General features: G+C 37.4%; 1 protein-coding gene across 2 annotated transcripts in view; it reads left to right on the forward strand.

Annotated features, from left to right (window-relative positions):
- Positions 1 to 21,093, forward strand: part of CCSER1 (coiled-coil serine rich protein 1) — a 690,045-nt gene that overhangs the window by 126,382 nt on the left and 542,570 nt on the right. For both annotated transcript variants that reach the window (XM_014943378.1, XM_014943384.1), the window contains one exon: positions 2,590 to 2,683. In XM_014943378.1, coding sequence (XP_014798864.1) covers positions 2,590 to 2,683 — 94 coding nt within the window. The remainder of the gene's footprint in view (positions 1 to 2,589; positions 2,684 to 21,093) is intronic.

Raw genomic sequence — 21,093 nt, forward strand, 5'->3', positions numbered from 1 at the left:
GGCAGTGCTCTTGGAACTTATGCAAAGAACAGAGAACAAATTTTAGAGGTGTCTTACTTTTGAAAGGTATTTTGGTACTAAAGTCCTAAATAAGATTTTCAGTCTTTAGTGTTTCACTAGCTGCAATGGGGATTCAAAAATTATTTAAGTTTCACGCTATCTGTAACATTGAACAGTGTGCATTCTCCCACTTCCGCTTAATTCAGAATACTTTTTCTTTAAATCTTTTTAGTAAACTAGTTCGTTATGTGTTAACATAAATTCAGACTAGAAAGGTTTGTATCTACGTAAGTATCAGGTACAGTAGCCTGATATAACACATCTGTGTGTTGCATTTTCACGTCTTATCTTTATGCTTTTGTACTGTACAGTAATAAATAATTTGATTATTGAATGTCTACATTTTGTCAGCATGAGGGAAGGAAACAGTCACTGTGATGAAGCCTTGTCAACAGCTCTTTAAGGTAGAGGGAATAAGATGTGTGTTTGGTGTCACTACAATGTTCATGTGATGTATATTTTCCTTCTGTACAATGCTGCTCGCTGCTTGTGTCGAGGTCTCTGCACTTGACAATTGTCACTTTCTGTGCTCAGCATCTGTAACTATAGTAACAGCATTAGCAATGGGTTCTGTATCTTAGAAGATGTTTTCTTGTGCTGATGGTTAAGGCAGGGAAAATGCAAGAAAAAGTCCTTACGTTGCCTGCATGTTGTTTGCGATAGAGTAGAAAACAGAATTAGAAGAAATAATTGCTCAAAAGGATTGAATAAGTGGAAGTTTTGAGGGTGAATAAGGATGGGAATCTATTATGAGGGAAAAATACTTCAAAGAATTAGAAGGAACATAAAAAAATAATGGTTGAAACTGGTGTTCGAAAGGGCTTTTGCTGGTTTAATGTATACTGCTGTTACATTTCTCTGCTTTCTATACAGCTTATTGCTATACAGAGATCTCACAGACAGCTTGATACTTTGGGACAACCACCGGGCCTCTTCCGCACTGAATTCCCATCTTATCTGTGTCACATTTGTGTTGGGAGCCTGTGAGATGTATGGGGTGCCAGCATCTCATGGAGCACCTACTGACTATTTTTGCCTGTGAATGGACTGAAGAATTAAGCCTGTTGCAATATCACTTGTAGATTTTCAAACAAAATGCCAGCTAGAGAATACATGAATTATCTTTGATTAGATGTTGGTGGCTGTGGAGAAAATAATGATATTATCAGGTCAAAAGAAATGTAGCAGAGCCTGTACTTGACCATATGTGATACTAGTTATTCCCCTTAGTTTAAATCACTGTCCTTTTTTCTTATCACACCAATAAAATTCACTTGTCCATGGAATAAAATACTCATGGGAAGAAAGTGCAGCATTAATATCTCTTTTAATACAGTGAGTATAGCAGCTTGAGGTTGGTAGGGGCTAGAGAAAACAGTTGGCTCATCACTTTCCAGAGTAGCCAGTGGTGAACATAGGAACGGGGAACAAGAAAGAAGTGAACTGTCCTTGTGGATTGCCTTCTCCCTGCTGCTGATTCTCCCTGGATGGCAGAGAGGAGAGGCTTCCTTCAGCCATGGTGTTGGCTCTTCCCAGATGCATTGTCATTCCCATGTCTGGCTGCAGGAACTGTTCATCCAGGCAGGGCTTTGCAAAGGCTGACCTGAACACCATTTCGTGACCCTAAGTGAAGCCTGAATAATGACATTGCTGTACTCAAGAGTTTACAGAGTAAAGATGTCTACCTGAGACATAACTAGTCAGTTTATCTTCTGAGAAGCTAATCCTGTATGGAAAAATGTAGTGCAAAAAGCTACTATTTTGATCCCTTTTGATTGTAGCCCCGCACTTCTTTTAGACTTTCTGGAGGATGGATTGTACAAACCTTCCTTACCTGTCTGCGGTTAGAACTTGACAAACAAAATGAATCGCAAAAAGGGAATGGGGACCTAAGCACCTAAGCAGTTACACTTCACAGTCAGGCTTTTGTCTCTGTCCATGTAAGCCTTTACCACCCACCTTAATACTTTTAAAAATTCATGAGTTGATCGTTCGTGTCTGAATTTCCTATTTATCCTAAATTTGTGTCTCTTTATACCTTAGATAAATAGAACAGTAAATCTCTCTTTGGAGAATATTGGTAAGGGCAGGCAGTGTGTGGAATTCAAAAATTTAATGAAAAACAAGTACTGATACTTTTATGTTGTGCTAAAAATAACTTTTTTATGCTTCATAAAAAGTTATGATTAAAGTTGGAAAGACACAAAGCCACCATTGCATAGTAAAAAAAAAAAAAAAAGTTAGTTATATACATGGTATTACTTATACTTCTGGGGTTTTTTTGTTGAATAATTGTGATCCTGTAAATACAGAATGATGACCAATATTTTTCTACTTGGAGCATTGTTTTCATACAGTTTCTCACTGGTTCAATGTTAGTAGAAAAATTTTCTGTTTTTCTGTATCTTTTAGTCGTATTTCCCAGATCTAGTTTCTCATTATTTTGTGCAGAACAGTTTGGTTAACACATCTGTCTAAATGCTGCTGCTTTTTTTCTTCTTTTTCTTTTTTTTTTTAAATATGTATTAGGATGTCTTGAATAATTTGGGTTCCTGTGAGTTGGATGAAGATGACCTAATGCTTGACTTGGAATTCGTAGAAGAACAACATCACCATCGTTCTGGTAAGTCAGATAAATACTGAATATCTTCAGCAAGGTATTATTATTCTAGAAATATAAAGTTAATGTATTCCATACAATTACTTGGAAATAAAAAAAGTCATTTTCTTGGAACAGGAAGAGCAGTATGTGTTTTGTAGCTTTTCTGAATACATTTGCCATTTAACAGAAAGATGCTTTTTACGCCGCATTTGGATGGTCAGTTATGAAATGGAAGTGAATTTTGCAGCTAGAGAAGAATTCCAACACTAAGAGCAGACCCATTTGGTTTTCTAGATACTTAAAATGACTCTTGTCTACCAGGCAGTTACTAAAAAGACTGTTGCTGATATAACTGTGATACCATTCTGTGTGTGCCAGAATAATATGCTTCAAGTAAAGAAGGTTTGACTTGAGACATGAGTGTAACTTGGTCCCTTCTCTCATGGTTGGCTAAGGCACTGTTGCACTGCCTTGATTAATAGTGATAATCAAGGTCGGTTTGTGGTATGTTAAGAATGATTTCTATAATAGGATTACACAAGGTCTTGGTAAATCGTGGCACCTGCAGTGGGGAATCCTACATTTTCTCTGGCTGTGACGTGGGACAGTGTAGGGCCTAGTCGGTGGACAGGAAGAGTCCTGCTACCTCCACAGGGTTCAGAGAGACTTAAAACATGCGTGAGGTCACAGCTGGAGCTCTTAGTTGTGATAGTCTGTTATGGCAGTGACATGCTTTTAAGCTGCAGTAATTCTCACCCTCTTTTACTTGCTGTTTTCTGGGCCCTCTTTCTCCATCCACCCATGTAGGTACTTCATGTAGACTTGTGTGGAAGTGGAGTTTATGAGACATGTGCCTGATGGTGGGCATGTTCTTCAGTTCTGGTCCCTCTTTTGCTGCAAATTTAGCAAGGTTTACAGATAAACTGTTTGAATTGTGCTCCTGTTTCAAATTGTGTATGATAATTCTGTGAATATATCTGAATTATCTCTATGATAATTCTATGTAACCATTGCCTTGTGCTTTTTAAACCTCTTTGCATATCTACTTGTAGAACAAAACATCTGCTCCATTTTATTTGGTAGAAAGCAAAGTAGCCAGAGAGTATGGAGGTTTGTAGCAGCAATATGTGTGTGGCCATAGTTTCCTAAATTACTGGTAGTTGGGATGCAACAAATTAACTGCACGGAAAAGGTCCTTTCTTAACCACTTTTGAATGATGCTATTAACTGGTTACAGGAAGTCAACTCATGGCTGAGGAAACTGGCTCAAAAAAGTTTCAAAACCAAACATTACATTTTATTAGAAGTAGTATTTATATTTGTTCATTCATTGCACCTGTTGGAAACAAATTAACTGGCAAAACCATTTTCCATAAATAAATTTCCCTAACACCTTGCACTTTGCCTCACCTGTGTTTTCCTCCTCTTTTATATTTATAAAGCACTGAATTAACAGTGATAGAAGATTTATGTCCAGTATATTATTATGAAGATTTGTAGCAGCTTCTGGAACAGCTAAGATCATAATGTCTAAATGACATTATACTTGATGGAAAAGTAATTAAGATGGAGATGTGATGTGACACAATCTTTCTACTCTTGGCTCGTTATCCAGAGCAAATTAGATGCTTTTAAAAAAGAAAGATCTACATTGCCCCTTGAAGAATAGTGACCGTTTCTATTCTGAGCAGTAATGTAGAGACACCTGTTGCGGTGTACACATCATCTTTAAAAACAAGGGTGTTTATCTTATTAATATTTGCTGTTTGAATTTAGCTGAAAAAAATCAGGAATTACATAGCTGTCAGTGTTGGTTTTGAGTCGTTCAGTTGGAAGAAAGAGTTGGAAGGACAGAGCCACAGTATAAGTTGACACAATTTCAGCAAATAAAGCTGACATTTTTATACTGGGTTAGAATCTGGCACAAAATGGTTAGATGTGGTTGTTTGTAAGTTGTTATCTCAATTCATGTTAAGATATTGAGATGAAGCTTGTTTTTTCAGAGTTTTTTAGCATTTATATACTACTGAGGTACATCCAACCCTGGAGTTAGACACTGACATATAAATGTTTTTGATAAGTTGCTTTTCTGATTGCTGTATTGAACTGTTGCCCACTTCCAGGACTTAAGACTTGTCAGCCAAAATTCTTTCTAGTAATTCCAAATTAATCCATTATCTGTTTTCAATCTTGGGCCCGTTTATTTTCTCCAATAGAGGTCTCCATTCATACCCAAATAAAATTCTTCTAAACTTCTTCAATTAAAATACATTATCAAATATTATTGATGCAATATTTTTTTATAAGCACCGGGATAGAGAAGCAAATCAAGTTCAAGATATACACCTAGTTTAATGCAGAGCTTTAAACTTTTGAAAGCTCATCAGATTGGAAGTGATGATATTTCACATATCGACTATTGCAGGTAATTGGGATGCAATATATGTTTTTTAAAAAGGTCTTCAATCTCTGTCCCCTTCATAAGCAAGATGACAACAGATTACACTCTGAGGATCAGCCAGTATTGTTATGGTACAATTTGTTACTCTAATTGAATTTGAATAAAACCAAGGGGATATTTAATTCTTTCAATACGTGACCGGCCTCAAAACCAGCGTATAGATTTTCCATAGTATTTGCCAGTAGCCAGTTTGTTGGATTCTTTGTAAAGGCTTCTTAAGATGATGGGCTTGATAGTTTACATATCCTGCTTCACCAAAAATCATTCGAGACATTTGCAGACATACAGATTTATGAGCCTCCTCTTCCCTGCTGGTACATGCTGTCCATACATGCAGAATTCAGCCCTGCATTATGTCAGCTTTACATATATAAGCAGTTTTGTAGCAATATTTGTTTAACTTCCTAACAAGTTCCTTATGTTTCTCTAATACTTGTAAGGGTTCTGTATATCTGACATTCACACATGTATCCTACTGAAGTCAAATGGGAGTTAACAGATCTAGAAACACATGTGTTATCAAAATTAAAGTATTTGAGTATAAAAATATAACATGAAATGCTTCTTTGCATGGAAACTTTAAAATTATTCTTTTCTGGAAGTCAAAGTTATTAACAGTGCTGTGACTATTTGTAGTGCAATAAAAATCCTGTCGATATTCTACACACTGATGCTAATTACAGCATGTATTTGGTTAAGACCATCAGTCCTAGAGCCATAGTACAATTCACTTGTGCCCCCACTTTGGCTCTTTATAAGGAATTCTGTGGGCAATTACTATAGGGGGAAATGTTCCAAGCGCATCTCCATTTAGTGTTTCAACAAATACATTGAAATATGAAGAGGTGTAATTGGAAAAGAATTTGGTTCTTTATTCAGTTGTTATGGAGAGATAGCTAATGAATCAGGCAAGTTCCTATTCTTCAGGACCCTACCAAAATCTCTAAAATAACGAATTACATGAATACAAGAGCTAACATCGCATCTTTGACTTGAATAGCACAAATTATTCCTTAGTCAGGAGGCTGTAAGCAGCGAGCTGTAAGATTGAAACATAGAAAACCTGAAGTGTAGCGTCACAGTTAATAAATACAGTTGATGGGTTGGTTAATGGCTAATTGAGAAAGTCTCTTAACTGCCATTAGGAGCTCCAGATTTTTAGAGACTTGTTAGTTAAGGGCAGGTTTAGAATAGTTTCTGCTTTTATCTGCTTCGTTTGAAAACAATAATATTTGTTAGGGTGAGGATGTGTCTTTTTGACTTTCTACTGAAGTTGACAATATAATAATAATTTAACAGAATAATTGTATTGCATTGATCTGCCATAATTTTAAGGACCATTTATGAACTGAAAATAAGACACTATTGGAAGGATTTCTGTGAGAAATGGGTATTAAGGAGTCACTTTTAAAAGAGGAGCTAGGAGCCAATTTGGCAGGCAGGGAGACATTGTTCCAGAAAGTGGAACTCTGTATTAATCAAAATACTGAGCTAGAAAAGAGGAAGAGACAAAGATCTGTTACCTCTTTCGTTGTTTTGTTTCTTGTTTGTTTTTTTTTTTTTAATTACTCCAACTCATTTTTCACTTTTGTTCTTGCTCTTTGCTCTCAGCTTTTCCCTAATGGTGCTAGTTGCCCTTCAGCAGCATCCTCATGAAACAGGGCTCTTGAAAAAAGGAGCTGTGAACCCTGATGAGTGCTAGATATTTAAAAAATTACCCCTAACTTTTTTTCTAACCACACAATGGAACATAAAGAGACACCTGCAAACCTCATATAAATGCTCCTACTTTGACTGTAGATTTCTGTGCCCTGCTAGTCTTATCATGGCTTTAGAAGTCTGCAGTTCCCTCATTTCTGACCTTCTCTCCGTGAGTGAGTTTACTGCATTAATTTACTTCTTTTGCTTCTGTTTTAAAGGCTGTATTACCAAGATAAAGAATATAAGACAGAGGCATTTTATTATCCCACCTAACACAATTGTTTTGAAATTTAATAAAATAATATTTATATAGTACTTGGTGAGTGGAGAGCACTACTGCATACAAATGCAGAATATTAATCAACTTGATTCGCTGAGATTTTTGCATATTGTTTTTAAGCTGAAATATTTAAAACTAAGTATAATATGATATACATGATGGGCCTTGAGGGTGCCTTTTTATTACTCTAAGTAAATTAATCTTTTAAAGTATGCTACAGCGTTGATTTCCTGTTGTAAAATAATGAAGTTAGTGGTTTCTGTAGCGGGAAACCATTGCCGGTTTATAGAAAGTGGCAGCATTAATTTAACCTCATTCATTTTCTTCTTCGCCAGTGAAACACATCTTATTTGATTCCAAGTATTGATTACTCAGATATCTAAGGAAGACCTTTATGTTCAGTGTTATAAGCAGCGGGGAATTCGTTCAAGTAATGCACATTAATATGGGCGAGCGGTGTGCTTGTGTTGTGTCATAGCCTACTGAAAAACCAAATATTTGGTTTTGTATGGTTAGTCTTGTCATTAAACCATGACTGCAGTAAATAGGAGCCTTTGCTAAAGTTCACAAAGGCATAGCTATCCGAGGTCTTTTGCAATTTCTTATTTGCTGTAGGTGTCATAAAAGCAGGAACCCTGCGTCTTTCTGCAAAGATGTGTGTGTGTAGCTGGGATTTGTAGGGAGGGGTCCAGCTGAAGTCAGTGGGACTGCTCACAGTACCAAATATTAAGAACACGTGCGTGTCCTCTCCACATCAGGCTCTACACTACGCTGTGACTATTCACGAGTGCGGTATTGATTAGCTGTGTACCCAGACTGGCCTGCTGCATCCATCATGTTGTTGCTTGAATGCTTGCTGAGTAGTTTTGAATAATGCAGCTCACTATAATTTTTAGAAGAGATTTATCTTCGGCCGGAGCGTAGCCATTGTGGATTTAATACCTCAGCCTCATCTGTAAAGCAGTGATCCAACGTACATGTAAAGCACAGTTATTTCACCTAGCGTGTTTCAGAAATGAAATAATTTGTCTTATTAGCTGGGAAAAAATGAATTAAAAGTGGAAATATGAAAGTGCATCCATCTAAATACTGTTTAACTCTTAAAAATACTTTCAGAGTTAGAGCACATTTTGTTCAAACCTAACCTAAGACCGTCTGTGATAGAAGCTTTATAAGTGTGTGTTTAATTCTATGTATGTGGCATTGCATGCTTTGGTATTTGCTCAAAGTTTACAAACGAAAAAGAGTATATGTGACTTGATAAAATCACTTTTGACATGGTGGTAATGGCTCTTATATGCCATATATATTTTTTCTTTTATTAGTGGATGTTGAGAAAGAAGGATCTGTTCTTGCTGGAGCCTTGTGATAATATAACTGAAAGAATGGGCATGTGAAGTTACTCTTACTATCTAGCACTTGCTTGTGTATACCTAATAAAATGGAATTTTTAAATAGGTACTCTTTATGTTTAAAAAGTAATGCTCTGGTAAGGTGTCTGCTTAGTACTTTAAGCAGTGAGCAGCAAGAGGCACATCTTAGTGAAGTGGTTGAAAACTGTGGAAACAAAGCTTTGTCGTGTGTTTGTGTTAGGTAGCTTTTATTTAGTGCATGTTAGAGATCCAAAACATAGTGTGTTGGGCTAGGGTATGCTATCATAAAAAAATATTTCTTTTTTCATTTAAAAAAGATTTCTAATTTGATAGATTACCATATAGGTTTTGCAGAGGGCAAGGTAGAAAATAGCATTTTGGCTATTTGGAGGTCAACATAGGCCTTAAACATACTTATTTAAATGCCAGATTATGTCAGATTATGGTCTTTTAGTAACGTAATTACGTTAGGTATTAGCAGCCTCACCAAGAAAAATGCAGTATGCTTGTTTTTGTAGAAAGTAAAAGTAATGAATTTTTATTGTATTTCTTTTAAATTCAGATAGCCTGCAGATCAGTTGCCATCAGTACCCAGCCAAAATGAAGTGTTGGTGTAATGACCCAGTGATATTAATTAGGTAGTTGCTGAGTTATTTTGAATGTGATGAACACACTGTGTGAAAATTGTGTGGTGGGTTTGGAGCTCCTCCTGTGCCTATTAATTAAATGTACTAATTATTTTTATTAATTTTGTAGTGCAGGGTAGGAGTGCTGACCTGACTGAAAGCTCGTTGGTGTTTTTATTGGGGTTTGGTGTTGTGAGATTTTTTTATGAATACAGAAAAATTCAGTGCTGGTAGTGTGGGTCATTAACACAGGTATTTACAAACTGTAAAACAGAAATACATTTGCTTACTTTTGAAATGTGAAACATATTTTAAGTGTAATAATGAAAAATATGCCATATTGATAAATTACACTACTTGTTTGGGCAGCAAAAGACCAAACGCCAGCTCCTCAGCTCAGGTGGGTCAGCTGGGGTTCACTGAAACAGGGTTAGTTGTTTGGGTGCCCCGAGCAAGGGGCTTGCTGGGTGCCTTTGGGTCCAGAGAGAGTCCTCAGCCAGACAAAGGGTGGCTCATGTCGGAAGCCTGGAGTCAGCACCAGTTTCTATGGAAGAGTGGGTGGGCAGTGAGCTCTGGCAGTTGCACCAGGCAACTGCTGTATCTCATTTTGAAAGACAGTGGGACTGGCACAGAAACTCAAAAAGGGCAAATACCACTTGCTGGATGTTTTTTCCTGAGATTTCTAGCAAAGCAGATCTCCTGCTCCCAAGCAGAAACTGTCTCTGATTCTGACAAAGTGCCCATGTAATCCATTTGTGTTTGTCAGTGAAAAGAAAGCAGATTTTTCAGTGGTTTTAATTTGCCTTTAAAATACAGAATAGGAAAAGAAGATTCCGACTATGTATTTTTGTCAGACCACTGCTTAGAACCAGAGAAGAGATAGTTAAGTCATTTGAATGTATTGCTTTTACTCATGAATGTATCATTGGCAGCAAATTATGTTTCTGTGTTGAAAAACATGACATATTTTGGTTTTTAATCGGCACTGGGTACCTGACTCCTTAGGCTCTTTTGAAAGCTTCATCATTCCCAAATGCCACCTTTAGAGATGTATCATTACAGATCCGGTTAAACTAGGGCAGCATCCCTTCAGTTTTCTGCTTGAAATGTGTAATAACATTTCAGTTTATATTTACAAGCTTTAAGCAAAATCAAGATTGTGAAAGTAAAGTAACAAAAACCTCTGTGTCTCTGCCAAAAAGGAGGTTCATAGATTATTTACCTCAGTAGCATCTTGCATTTTCACTAGAGTGTTTTAGACAATAAATAAGACAATAAAAAGTAAGCAGTAGTAATAATGAACATGACAAAAACTGGTATGTGACTTGATTAATTAGATCACTATATATATATCCTAATGACAATTAAAAGGGGAATTTCTTGTTAGCTTTTAAGTTCACAAGGGAGAAGACTCCCTGAATAAATGCCTCTGTGAAACTTCTTACTGTGAAGGGAAAGCAGCACGAGCCAGAGTTGTGCCAGTCTGATTTCAAGCGTACACCTGACTTCCAGCATGGCTTCCAAGTATGGAGCAGAGAGTCACGTGGAACTAGTTTCTCTTTAGCTAGAAAAGTTACAAATAGAGGGATTTTTATATTTTCAGACTGACCTATTCTACTAAGCCTGACATTTTTCCCTGAAGCATTGTTTAATAAATCTGACACGGTAATGGAGTAACTTAAGGTGTCCAGGGAAATGAAATAAAACTTATTGTCTTCTAAACTCTTTTAACTGTGATCTATAGCCTCTGAGAGAGCGCTGGGCATTGAGGAAAGGGATTTTTGTGGACTATTCAGTGAAATAATAGTTATCATTGTCAAATAAAAAGAACATATTTGTGTTAGTCAAAAATAACCATTGCACACTTGTGGCTAGGCATGTTATTAGGAGTCTGAAAGCTTAAGCTACTGAAAGTAAGGAGAAGAAGAAATAATGACTAGAGAAGTTAGTATTCAATTGGAACGAAACTAAATAGAAATCACAGGCTAATAAAAGTTTAGTCCTCCAGCATCCTGGAGCACTCTGGTCCATATTCTGGAAAAGAAGTACTGAATTGAGAGTTCTGTTTCTGTTCTGTTATTTATGTAAGTGAATGGTGTAATCTTACTCCAGTTTTAATTGAGGGAAAAAAACCCACGACCGCTACCAATTTAACTTTATCCTAAAACTCCTTTAGTATATTTTACCTGAAAAGTTGAGTTGCAACGAGCCTAGTTGGTGACCTGCAGGAGGCACGTAGCACTAGCTTCTAGCTGTGTTTGCCTCAGAACATGTTTAAAACGTGTCTGAGATATTATAGATAATTGGCCTGTGCTGTGTGTTCTCAGTGGATCAAGGAAAATACTCAGTTTCCTGAGCAAATTAGTGTTTTTAGCTCTTTTTTTGATGTGAAGTAGGGTGAAGGACCGGTATATTCAAATGATAGGTATAAGCTAGGTTCCTTTCTCACTGATACAAATTTTATTAATGATATCTACTTGTAAATCCTATTCAGTTAAATGGAACAGTTAGAAAATCAGCTTCACAGAATATCACAGCTATAATTTAGATGCCAAGAGGTTTTTCCTTCATAAATGGACAAGAAGGGCAAAAGAGCACAGTCCTGAACTCCAGGGTCATGAAAGAATACTTTGAGTGAGATGCATTTGTATGGTTATCATGGAGCAATTAGAATCAGAGTCCGTATCTTGATTTCCTGCTCTTTCATAATTATAGTGTGACATTTACTACAAATCCTTATTCCTATTGGTATGCTCAGCCATCATTTACTGAAAGAACCAGGACAGTAATTAAATTAGGCATACTGCCTTTCTTCATTCCTTTGATTTTATACATACATTGAGATGAAACATATTCTTTAATAATCTCTTCAGGCAGAAAATAAATGCAATAATAAACATTATGACAAATCAAAGCATACTGTCCTATTTAAAGCAATTCTGCATTTTTAGATGGCGAAGTTTAAGTAGGGTGCCAAGTGCTGCATTTCTCTCCTGCTTCGTGAGTTTACAAAGATCTGGACGGGCTGTCTTGCCAAAATGGAAATGTGATGAGAACTTAGGAGGAGCATGCTGCTGCTTCTCAGTTTTCTGTGGGTACAACCAAGACATTTAGGGACTGAGAGGAACAATTACAAGCTCACAGTTATTCTGCAGAACAGCCATAACTCAGTTTATATAAAAACAACTGCACCTACTGTACAACTTCTGCATTGATCCTTCTTCAAGGTCAGACTTTAACTGTGTCGAAGGACTGTGAGTTAGTGATGGCTTTTGACTTTGTGAAGTATTTATCTCTGGGATCCTTGTAGCTATGTTCTTAGGTAAAGAAGGGAAGGGTAGTCTGATAGTTAAAACCTGAGTTTAGGTCTCCTGGGTTTTGCTGGGTTCTTTGATGCAGATTTCCAGTGTTACCGTAGGCTAGGCACTTAATCTCCTTGCAGTGTGTAGAAAGCAGTACTCCCATAGTCACTGGGATTTGGCATTAACATTTGAGAGCTACTCAAGATACCATTGGGATAGAGATACATTAATATCTGGAGTCATTACAGTCTTTAGAGGCCAATTAGGTTATATTTTGTGCCTCTTCATATGTCATTCCAGGAAGTGGAGCAGACGCTACCATTGCTGTTGCTGGTGTGTCTGTTCCTTACTGCTGCTGTGCTACTACTCCTGTTATTTTTGTCTGTCCTTCTGCTGAAATAATGCCAAAGCAAAACACAAGTTTCTTTATAATAGGAGAAAAATAATACTGCAAGGGCCTATCATACTTATCAACTAAAGGCTTGTCTCAAAAATAAATTATTTTTAAAGTCTTTCCAAAATTGTATCTACCAACCATCATTACTGAAAGATTGGGTCATATCTACTGTAGTGTTTGAAAAAATTAATTGACTTCATTGTTATATATCCTGTACATGAGTCTCTTGGGATGAAAGAACCTATTGTCTCCTCTTTGTCCCTGTGAGGATTCTGTCAAATACTCAATATTTTTTATTATTTTGCCAGCTTTATTTTTGTTTTACCTCCAACTTCCCTTGAGGGGAAGGAATTAAAAAATAAATGCCATGCAGATAAGTAAGCCCTGACATTTACTGCAGCCTAGTTTTAGTTTTAGGGGGGGGTAAATAGGTAGCAAAAGCTTTGAAGGTAGGTCAGGTGTGCATGGGCTTCCTGAGACTGTTTTGGCTTCTTGGAGACCCCCAGAAATCTGTCCTTTTGGACTGTGTAACTTCGCTAGTTTTCTTTAGTATGTTTTTACAGAAGAAAATCGCAGAATGCTCTTTACCAAAGGAACAATTTGAGATAAACTCTGAAAGGTGATCTTGAAGATATTTTCTGGTTTTAATCTTTGTTAATTTAAACTTATTTTAGGATTGTTCAATATGACCCAAAGTGAATAATGGCATTCCCTTCTCACATGCCTGATTTCAAAATTATATGACCCAAAGTGAATAATGCCCAGCCATTCCCTTCTCACATGCCTGATTTCAAAATTATTCCGTGGGATCCTTACTGTAGGGAAGAGCTTTAAATGGAGAGTTTGCCAAAGCACCTGGTTGCCACCACTCAAGTAGTTTCTGCGAAAGACAATGCATTCCTTCATTGCACCTCCTGAGGATAACATCATTGTTACTGTGCAGCTACCTGGTGGATCCACCAATGTGTGTGTGTATCCGGAGAGTGGGGAAGCGTGTGCCTTCACCAGCAACCTTCAGTCTTCACCAGCCCAAGAGGAGAAGGAGATCTTGGCTGTCTGTGCTGCATTTTATGCAAATCCTGTACGTCGGTGCTGTTGCAGGCAGTGCCTTGTCTGTGTGTCCGGCCACGAGGATAACATTATTGTTACTGTGCAGCTACATGGTGGATCCACCAATGTGTGTGTGAATCTGGAGAGTGAGGAGGCGTGTGCCTTCACCAGCAACCTTCAGTCTTCACCAGCCCAAGAGGAGAAGAAGACCTTGGCTGCCTGTGCTAGCATTTTATGCAAATCCTGTACGTCGGTGCTGTTGCAGGCAGTGCCTTGTCTGTGTGTCCGGCCATGTCAGTGTCCTCTGCGTGTCTGTGTGTCTCTGGGATATAAGCTCTTTCTTGCTACTGGTTGAGGATGCAAACGGACAAGAGGCAGCAAAGTTCCTCAGCTACAGGATGAATAACGGGCTCATTTTCTTTTCCCTCTCAATGTTTCCAGCCCTGCAAACACAGTTCACATATTGTTTTAGGAAAGAAAAAAGGAGACCTAAGTGGCAGCAAAGTTCCTCAGCTGCAGGATGAATAACATGCTTATTTTCTTTTCCTTCTCAGTGTTTCCAGCCCTGCAAACACGGTTCACATATTGTTTTAGGAAAGAAAAAAGGTGTCAGTGTCCTCTGCGTGTCTGTGTGTCCGGCCACATCAGTGTCCTGTGCGTGTCTGTGTGTCTCTGGGGTATAAGCTCTTTCTTGCTACTGGTTGAGGATGCAAACAGACCTAAGTGGCAGCAAAGTTCCTCAGCTGCAGGATGAATAACATGCTTATTTTCTTTTCCTTCTCAGTGTTTCCAGCCCTGCAAAGACCTTGGCTGCCTGTGCTAGCATTTTATGCAAATCCTGTACGTCGGTGCTGTTGCAGGCAGTGCCTTGTCTGTGTGTCCGGCCATGTCAGTGTCCTCTGCGTGTCTGTGTGTCCGGCCACATCAGTGTCCTGTGCGTGTCTGTGTGTCTCTGGGGTATAAGCTCTTTCTTGCTACTGGTTGAGGATGCAAACAGACCTAAGTGGCAGCAAAGTTCCTCAGCTGCAGGATGAATAACATGCTTATTTTCTTTTCCTTCTCAGTGTTTCCAGCCCTGCAAACACGGTTCACATATTGTTTTAGGAAAGAAAAAAGGATTAAAGTAGTGTCTTTTCAAAGGTTAAGGAAACCAGAGAGGCCCTAGGACCTGAGAAACTTAGGGAAAAAAAAAATAATAAATTGTTGGTAGTAAACTTCTCTTTACTATAATGGTTATGATTTTGCTGACTGTCAAAAGCCCAGGCAACATGATTAACCTGTTGAAGATCTTCCTGACTTGACCAATTTTTCTCTTGCAGAAGTTTTTCTTTATAAAAAAGCAATTTACTCTCAAAATACACTTATTTAGAGGTTGAAAAGCAGGTAGGCAGTAGATAAAATGGAAGTACAGCTATGTTGTAATCTTATTTTTGTGCTTTTTCCCAAAACTGTTAATTTCACAGAAAATAGTTTTGACAAGCCTCCGTATTTCTAATACATTTCCTCCATGAATAAAACATGGAACAGCTCTATTTCTAAGGTTCGATTTCATTGTTTCTTCCCTACTCAATCTTTAATTTGTTTGTTTGACTACGTTTGGAGATTTTTGCCGAATGGGGAGCTCAGAAGATGATATTCTTTATGCTTCTTAATGTGACATTACTGACATGACGTACTTGTAAATTACAATTTTTAGGCTAGAATGGCACAGATACTTTGCTTAACCATCTTATTGTCAGTGTGTATAGGATTAAATGCAAATAGCTCCTGGTTCTGAGGATTTTCAATCAGAGCCCCTCGGTTTCAAAAAACAGCACGTGTGCATTCACAGATGGGCTGCGCAGAGCTGTGTTGGTTTGCTGGTGACTGTGTCACTGTGCATCCAGAAGGGATGCTTTGGGCTGTGGAAGGAGGTCCAGCAGACAAAACGCATTGCCTTGTACTGAGTTTTTGTGGAATTTTGTACTCTGATCCTTTGCCCCTGGGTTATCACAGGAGGTAATTAGAAGGGGTAGATAGAAAATGAATAGAGGTTAGAGGGAAAAATGGAGTGGGAAAATCTAACCTTTTGCTTCTGGGAAAAATAACATAGTTTGGAATGAAGTTGCTTTATATTTGATATAGAATGATATACAGCAAGCAGCTTAAGAGAATTTGCCAAACTCTCTCAGCTTTCAGATATCAGCAGAAGTATTTTTCTGTCTCTCAATTCTGAAAAGAAATCAACAGGTGGAATGAAATCCAGGAGCACATTCCTCAGCCTGCAGAGGTCATAAGCAGGAGCTCTTTATAAGGCAAGCACGCTTGTTGTGTGTGCTGCTGCCCTTGTTCCCCACAGCAAACACAGAGTATGGGTAAGAAGTGATGGAGAGGTGTGTTACGTGGTGTATCTAGTCTCACAATAGTCGTCTGCATGCTTATCCAACCTGCAAGAAAGGCTCCTGAGGATTCCTTCTCCTGGCACACCAGAATAATGAGTCATTGAATCAACTCAGTGACAGTTGCGAGAAGGGTGTCAAAGGAAATGCAGCAAGACCAGGGGAAATTGCAGAAAAGGCTGTTTTATTCCAGTGTGAGAATTTATATTTCCCAGATTCTGTAACTGTAAGTAAAAGAAGACACTTTCAGTTGTGTAACTTCCTTAAATACAAGTGAGGTTGTTTTGGGTAGTGTCCTTCCCTCCCCTCCATCACATTTAGCTTGTCTTTTCTTTCCTAACAAGCATTCTGTACTGTCCAGGAATATGCAGGAGTCTTTGTTATGTTAGATGACATTTGGATTTATTACGATTGCAACTCCAGCCTATAAAATCAGTTACTACTTTTGCAGATTCAGCTCATTTTAGAGATTTCATGCAAAACAAAAAATTTTTCTTGTTCATGTTTACTCTTTCTCTTGACCTAGTTGTGTTAGCTTTCTATTAAAGAAATATACTTTGATAGGCTTTTTTCTGCTTTATGTCCTTGTTCAAGTGTTACGTTGAGCTATGATGCAGACAGCCTGTATCTTTTCAGCCTTCAGTTGGTTCTTTATTTCAGGTAACAGTACATTTTGAAGCTGTAGGTCAAAATGGTGTGTCTTCCTTGTGGCCAGGCTTAAAAGTCTGCACAACTGAGATGTTAGTTAAGTTTGCCAGATTTTTACTGATACAACAATGGAGAATGTTGTCTCACACTAGACTATTTAGTTTCTTATGTTGTAGAATAGAATCATCATGATTATTTAATAATACTGGTTGTATTTATAAATTATAGGTTAGGCATTCTGGAGTCAGCAGAACTCCTTGGAGATCAGCCTACTTTCTAATTATGTGTGGGGCTGAATTGTCCCTATATTTATTGGTGCAAAAATATATTTGAAATTTTGCTATTTCATCAGGATTTAGGTCTCTGCATTTACTGTTCTATTCAAATTCCTATCTGTATCAAGGATGATTCAGCATGTTTTACATTTACCCTTTGATTTCTTCTTTTTAAGTGCATTGTAGATTCAGATCTCTTCTGTGTCCTTACTCATTTAGAATACATGCATGTTTGCTAGTTTGTGGGAAATACATTGCTAGTGTATCAAAGACTACTTAGAAAAAAGACATCTTTTCTTGGGAAACAAGAAGAGTTCAGTGCTTCAAGAAATTGCTGTGAAAGTGTCTCAGTGGGCATTAAGCATATATTTAGCCTAAGGCACATGAATATCTCTGAAGTCAGTGGGATCATACACTTCAGATTTAAGCTCATTCATAAGTGACCTTGGTCTTAGGAGCTTAGGCTTGGTTCATATAATGTTCCCTGTGAGACTGAATTTTTATAGTAATTCAGTTGCTGCCATTTGCCTTAAATTTAATTATGTTGTGGCTAAAACTACCAGTGAATACAGTATTGTTAACACATACGGTAGAAGAATAAACTGTCTAGTCTGGCTGAGGAAATGTATAGTTACGGATAGCTAATGTATGGACTAATTTCTTCTGAATTGTGGTATTAATCGCAGCATAGTTTAGAGGAACAAAAGGTCATATTATTAAATGAATAATTATTATTTTTCCTAAAAATATTTGGGGATGCTATCTAGATATTTAATTTCATGTGTTTTCTAGGCATGGATATGAAAGAAAATGATTTGAACATGCCACAAAATTTTTGTTTATATTGCAAAGAAAATCAGAGTTACTATAAAACCACAGTATGCTTATTTAAATTAATGTTACTATTTCAAGAAAAAAAAAAAAAATTTCAGAAGGTACTCTTCTGTAGTGAGGCTTAGTCCATACAAGCTTTGCTATTTTTCCAAAACGAGGGCATCATTCCAGACTCATTCTTAATCGTCCAAGCAGTGTAGGAAGAGGTAATATGAAGACTTTGCTTCTAATAAATATTTTCTTTAAACAGGTGGGGCTTTTTTTTACAGCTGCCAATTTTCTACAGTCAGTAGTCTGAGGAACCTTGTAAACAATTATGTAGAGTGGGAAAGAAAACCTGCAAAAATAACTCAAGTTTCATTTAGACAAGGTTCATTTAAAATCTCAGCATACCTTTTAACCCACTGAACTCCTGTTTAAGAGGTGGTGTGAGATTGGTTCCATACTAAAGTAGAAACAGATTAGAAGCAGATTAGGTCCCTCACTATCTCTCTTCTTAAGTAAATACATTTTGTTTCTCTTGCATAAATGTAGTGCCTGAATATTGTGCATCTAACAGAAGAAATTGTTGGGCTCTATGTCAGTTATTTGTGGAGTAATTTCCACTGAAAGTGCTTCAAGTCAGCCAAAAAAGTGCTGTGGTCTAAGTTTCTCCTGAACAGAAGCTTTGTCCTTCTTTGCGGCCTTGATTACATGTGTAGGTTCTTACATAACTAAATTAATCTGAATAGGGGATTCTTAATAAGGATATTTGATTTTTCTTGTCTAAACCAAGGATTGTGATCTCACAGTTTTGTTTCTGGATTTTGTATCTTGAGCATATATTTTTCCAATACACTTTCCCAGTAGGTGACTAAAACTATACTCCTCCTTTTTTCTCTTCCACATATGTTTTCAGAAGATTTTTAAGCACAGGAGTTTTACAGGATTTTCCATCTCTGACATGACCTATATGAACGTCTAGCTACCTCCACTGGGAAAAATGAGTCAAAACCCAGTGAAACACTTAAATGAGTTTGTTTTGAAAGAGCTTGTGTGTTGTAGAATTGAATCACAATTTCCGGAAAAGCAGATTTGTCTCAACAAGTGGAGGCTGGATCTACTGCATCTTAATGGCATTTTAGCTCCTACTCGAGCACGTGGTCTGTGCTTTTAAGTGCTTTTACCTCTGTCCTTACCCTTCTGGTTAGGTTCCAAGTAATCAAATCACTTCTGGAAGTATCATGCACTGGTTAAAGTGGCTTTATGGAGTTATGAAGCACTCACCGTTCAGGTGTCAGATGTTATGATTTGGTAAAAACCAAAACGCTGTCTGTATTTTCTTCATCTGATGCCGTGCATACCTGCAGTGAATAGGATATGTAGGGATGCAAAAATAAAGTAGGTTTGGTACAGACTGCTTACAGGAGGAATAGATCTATGAAGCCATTATTCTTTAGGTTGTTAGCAATGTGGTAATTTCTCATGTGCTGATGCAGCTTTCCATACTTAGCCAGACTTGGCCTTCTGCTCTTTAATGATCTCAGTAGTTTTATTTTGAGGTTGGTTTTTTTTTTTTTTGCCTTGCTATTCATATACATCATTCTGTGTAGCATAGCTGTGTGGATTGCAAGAATAAGCTAATAATTTTTCATGCCTTTTAGTGTGCCTAAGTATTTTAATAGTAATAGCCAGTGTGGAGTCTGAGCAGAGGACAGGATTTGGAAGTATTTATCTGGGTTTTTCTTTTTTGCAGTCTTCCACCTTACCTTAGAATTTAACTTAGTAGCTTAAATAGTCTAATTGTTATTTTTCATAGCAATTACCATAGGGACTATTACACTGTGTTTATTGTTCAGCTTTGGACTGTTTCCTGTCATCATTTTTTTTCCTCAAAACCCATTTCCTTAACTGGTGTTCATTCTGAAAAATTAGCCTGTACTGTCCTGAGAAGACTAAGATGTATTTGTGTGAGATAAAGCTACAGAAAATCTTGCATGCTGAAAATATTGGAAACTCCTTATTTATTGTCTTAATTCTTCAGGTGGTGGTGAAGCGATGCTGCTGAGTCACTGCGTATTACTACTTACACACTTTGTGACTTGGCAATGGGAATAAGAGCAGTTCACATATTCTGGAGGTGACACAGGAGATGTTTTTAAAAGGGAGTTGTCATGGACTGCGTCAGCATTATTTAGAATTTCTAATAGAGGAGTAGCCTTAAATTTCACTCATCTTCAAGGAGCAAGTTTTCTTCTGTTAATGTAGCAAATGGGGTTTTGTGGTTGTGATCTAGGGATCTCTGTGTGACCCATATCACTTGCTGAGTATTTGGAGAGTAGTTTGGAAGGGAATGTGATACTCAATACATTATTTATAGTAAATTATTTCTTCAACTTTTTTGGTAAAAGGAAATCTTGCAATGGTTAAGGTTGTGATAAACTTTCCTGTATGCATATTGGCTCTGAGAATAGCAAAAATGTTTTGTCTTCTCCCTATAATTTTATAAGCAGATCTACTTTAAAGAAATATTTATGTTATGAGCTTGTTTTCAATTTCCAAATGAATGCAGAACTGTTTTGCTTTTGAAAGCAAAATCCCTAGCAAATAGAATGGTAAAGATCTAATTTTGCTCCAGTTATAAAATACACAACAACTTAATTTTGTTATTGTATCAGACTGTCCTCCTTGGTCTTTTGCTGGTGCTTTTTGATGTTGGAGTTGATTCAGATCTAATTAAACTGGGAGGGTCAGGGAACCTGAATTTCACAGGTTCATATCTTCTAATGTGGGCTTGTCGGTTTTCTTAGAGATGAAGTATGTTACATATACTAAAACAAGTGGATGTAAAATATCATTGGGAGGTTTAATTTAATTTAGTGAAGTACCATCATTTTAAATAGGCGATCGTTGAGTCCGATGAATGAATTTACTTCCAATTCCTTTGGAGAGAGCGACATTGATTCACGTTCTTCTTCACAGTTGTGCCCGGTAGGGAACTGTCTGGTAACGTGAGATCTCATATATCTTTCACATAATTCAGAGAAATTCTAACAGTGCATCCAGCACTCAAGGGCATTGTGCAGATTTGTGGTTTCCCTGTAGTACCTCTGGTCCAGAAATCAAT

The sequence above is a fragment of the Calidris pugnax genome, unplaced genomic scaffold (genome assembly GCF_001431845.1).
Source record: "Calidris pugnax isolate Ruff unplaced genomic scaffold, ASM143184v1 scaffold15, whole genome shotgun sequence".
NCBI lineage: Eukaryota > Metazoa > Chordata > Aves > Charadriiformes > Scolopacidae > Calidris > Calidris pugnax.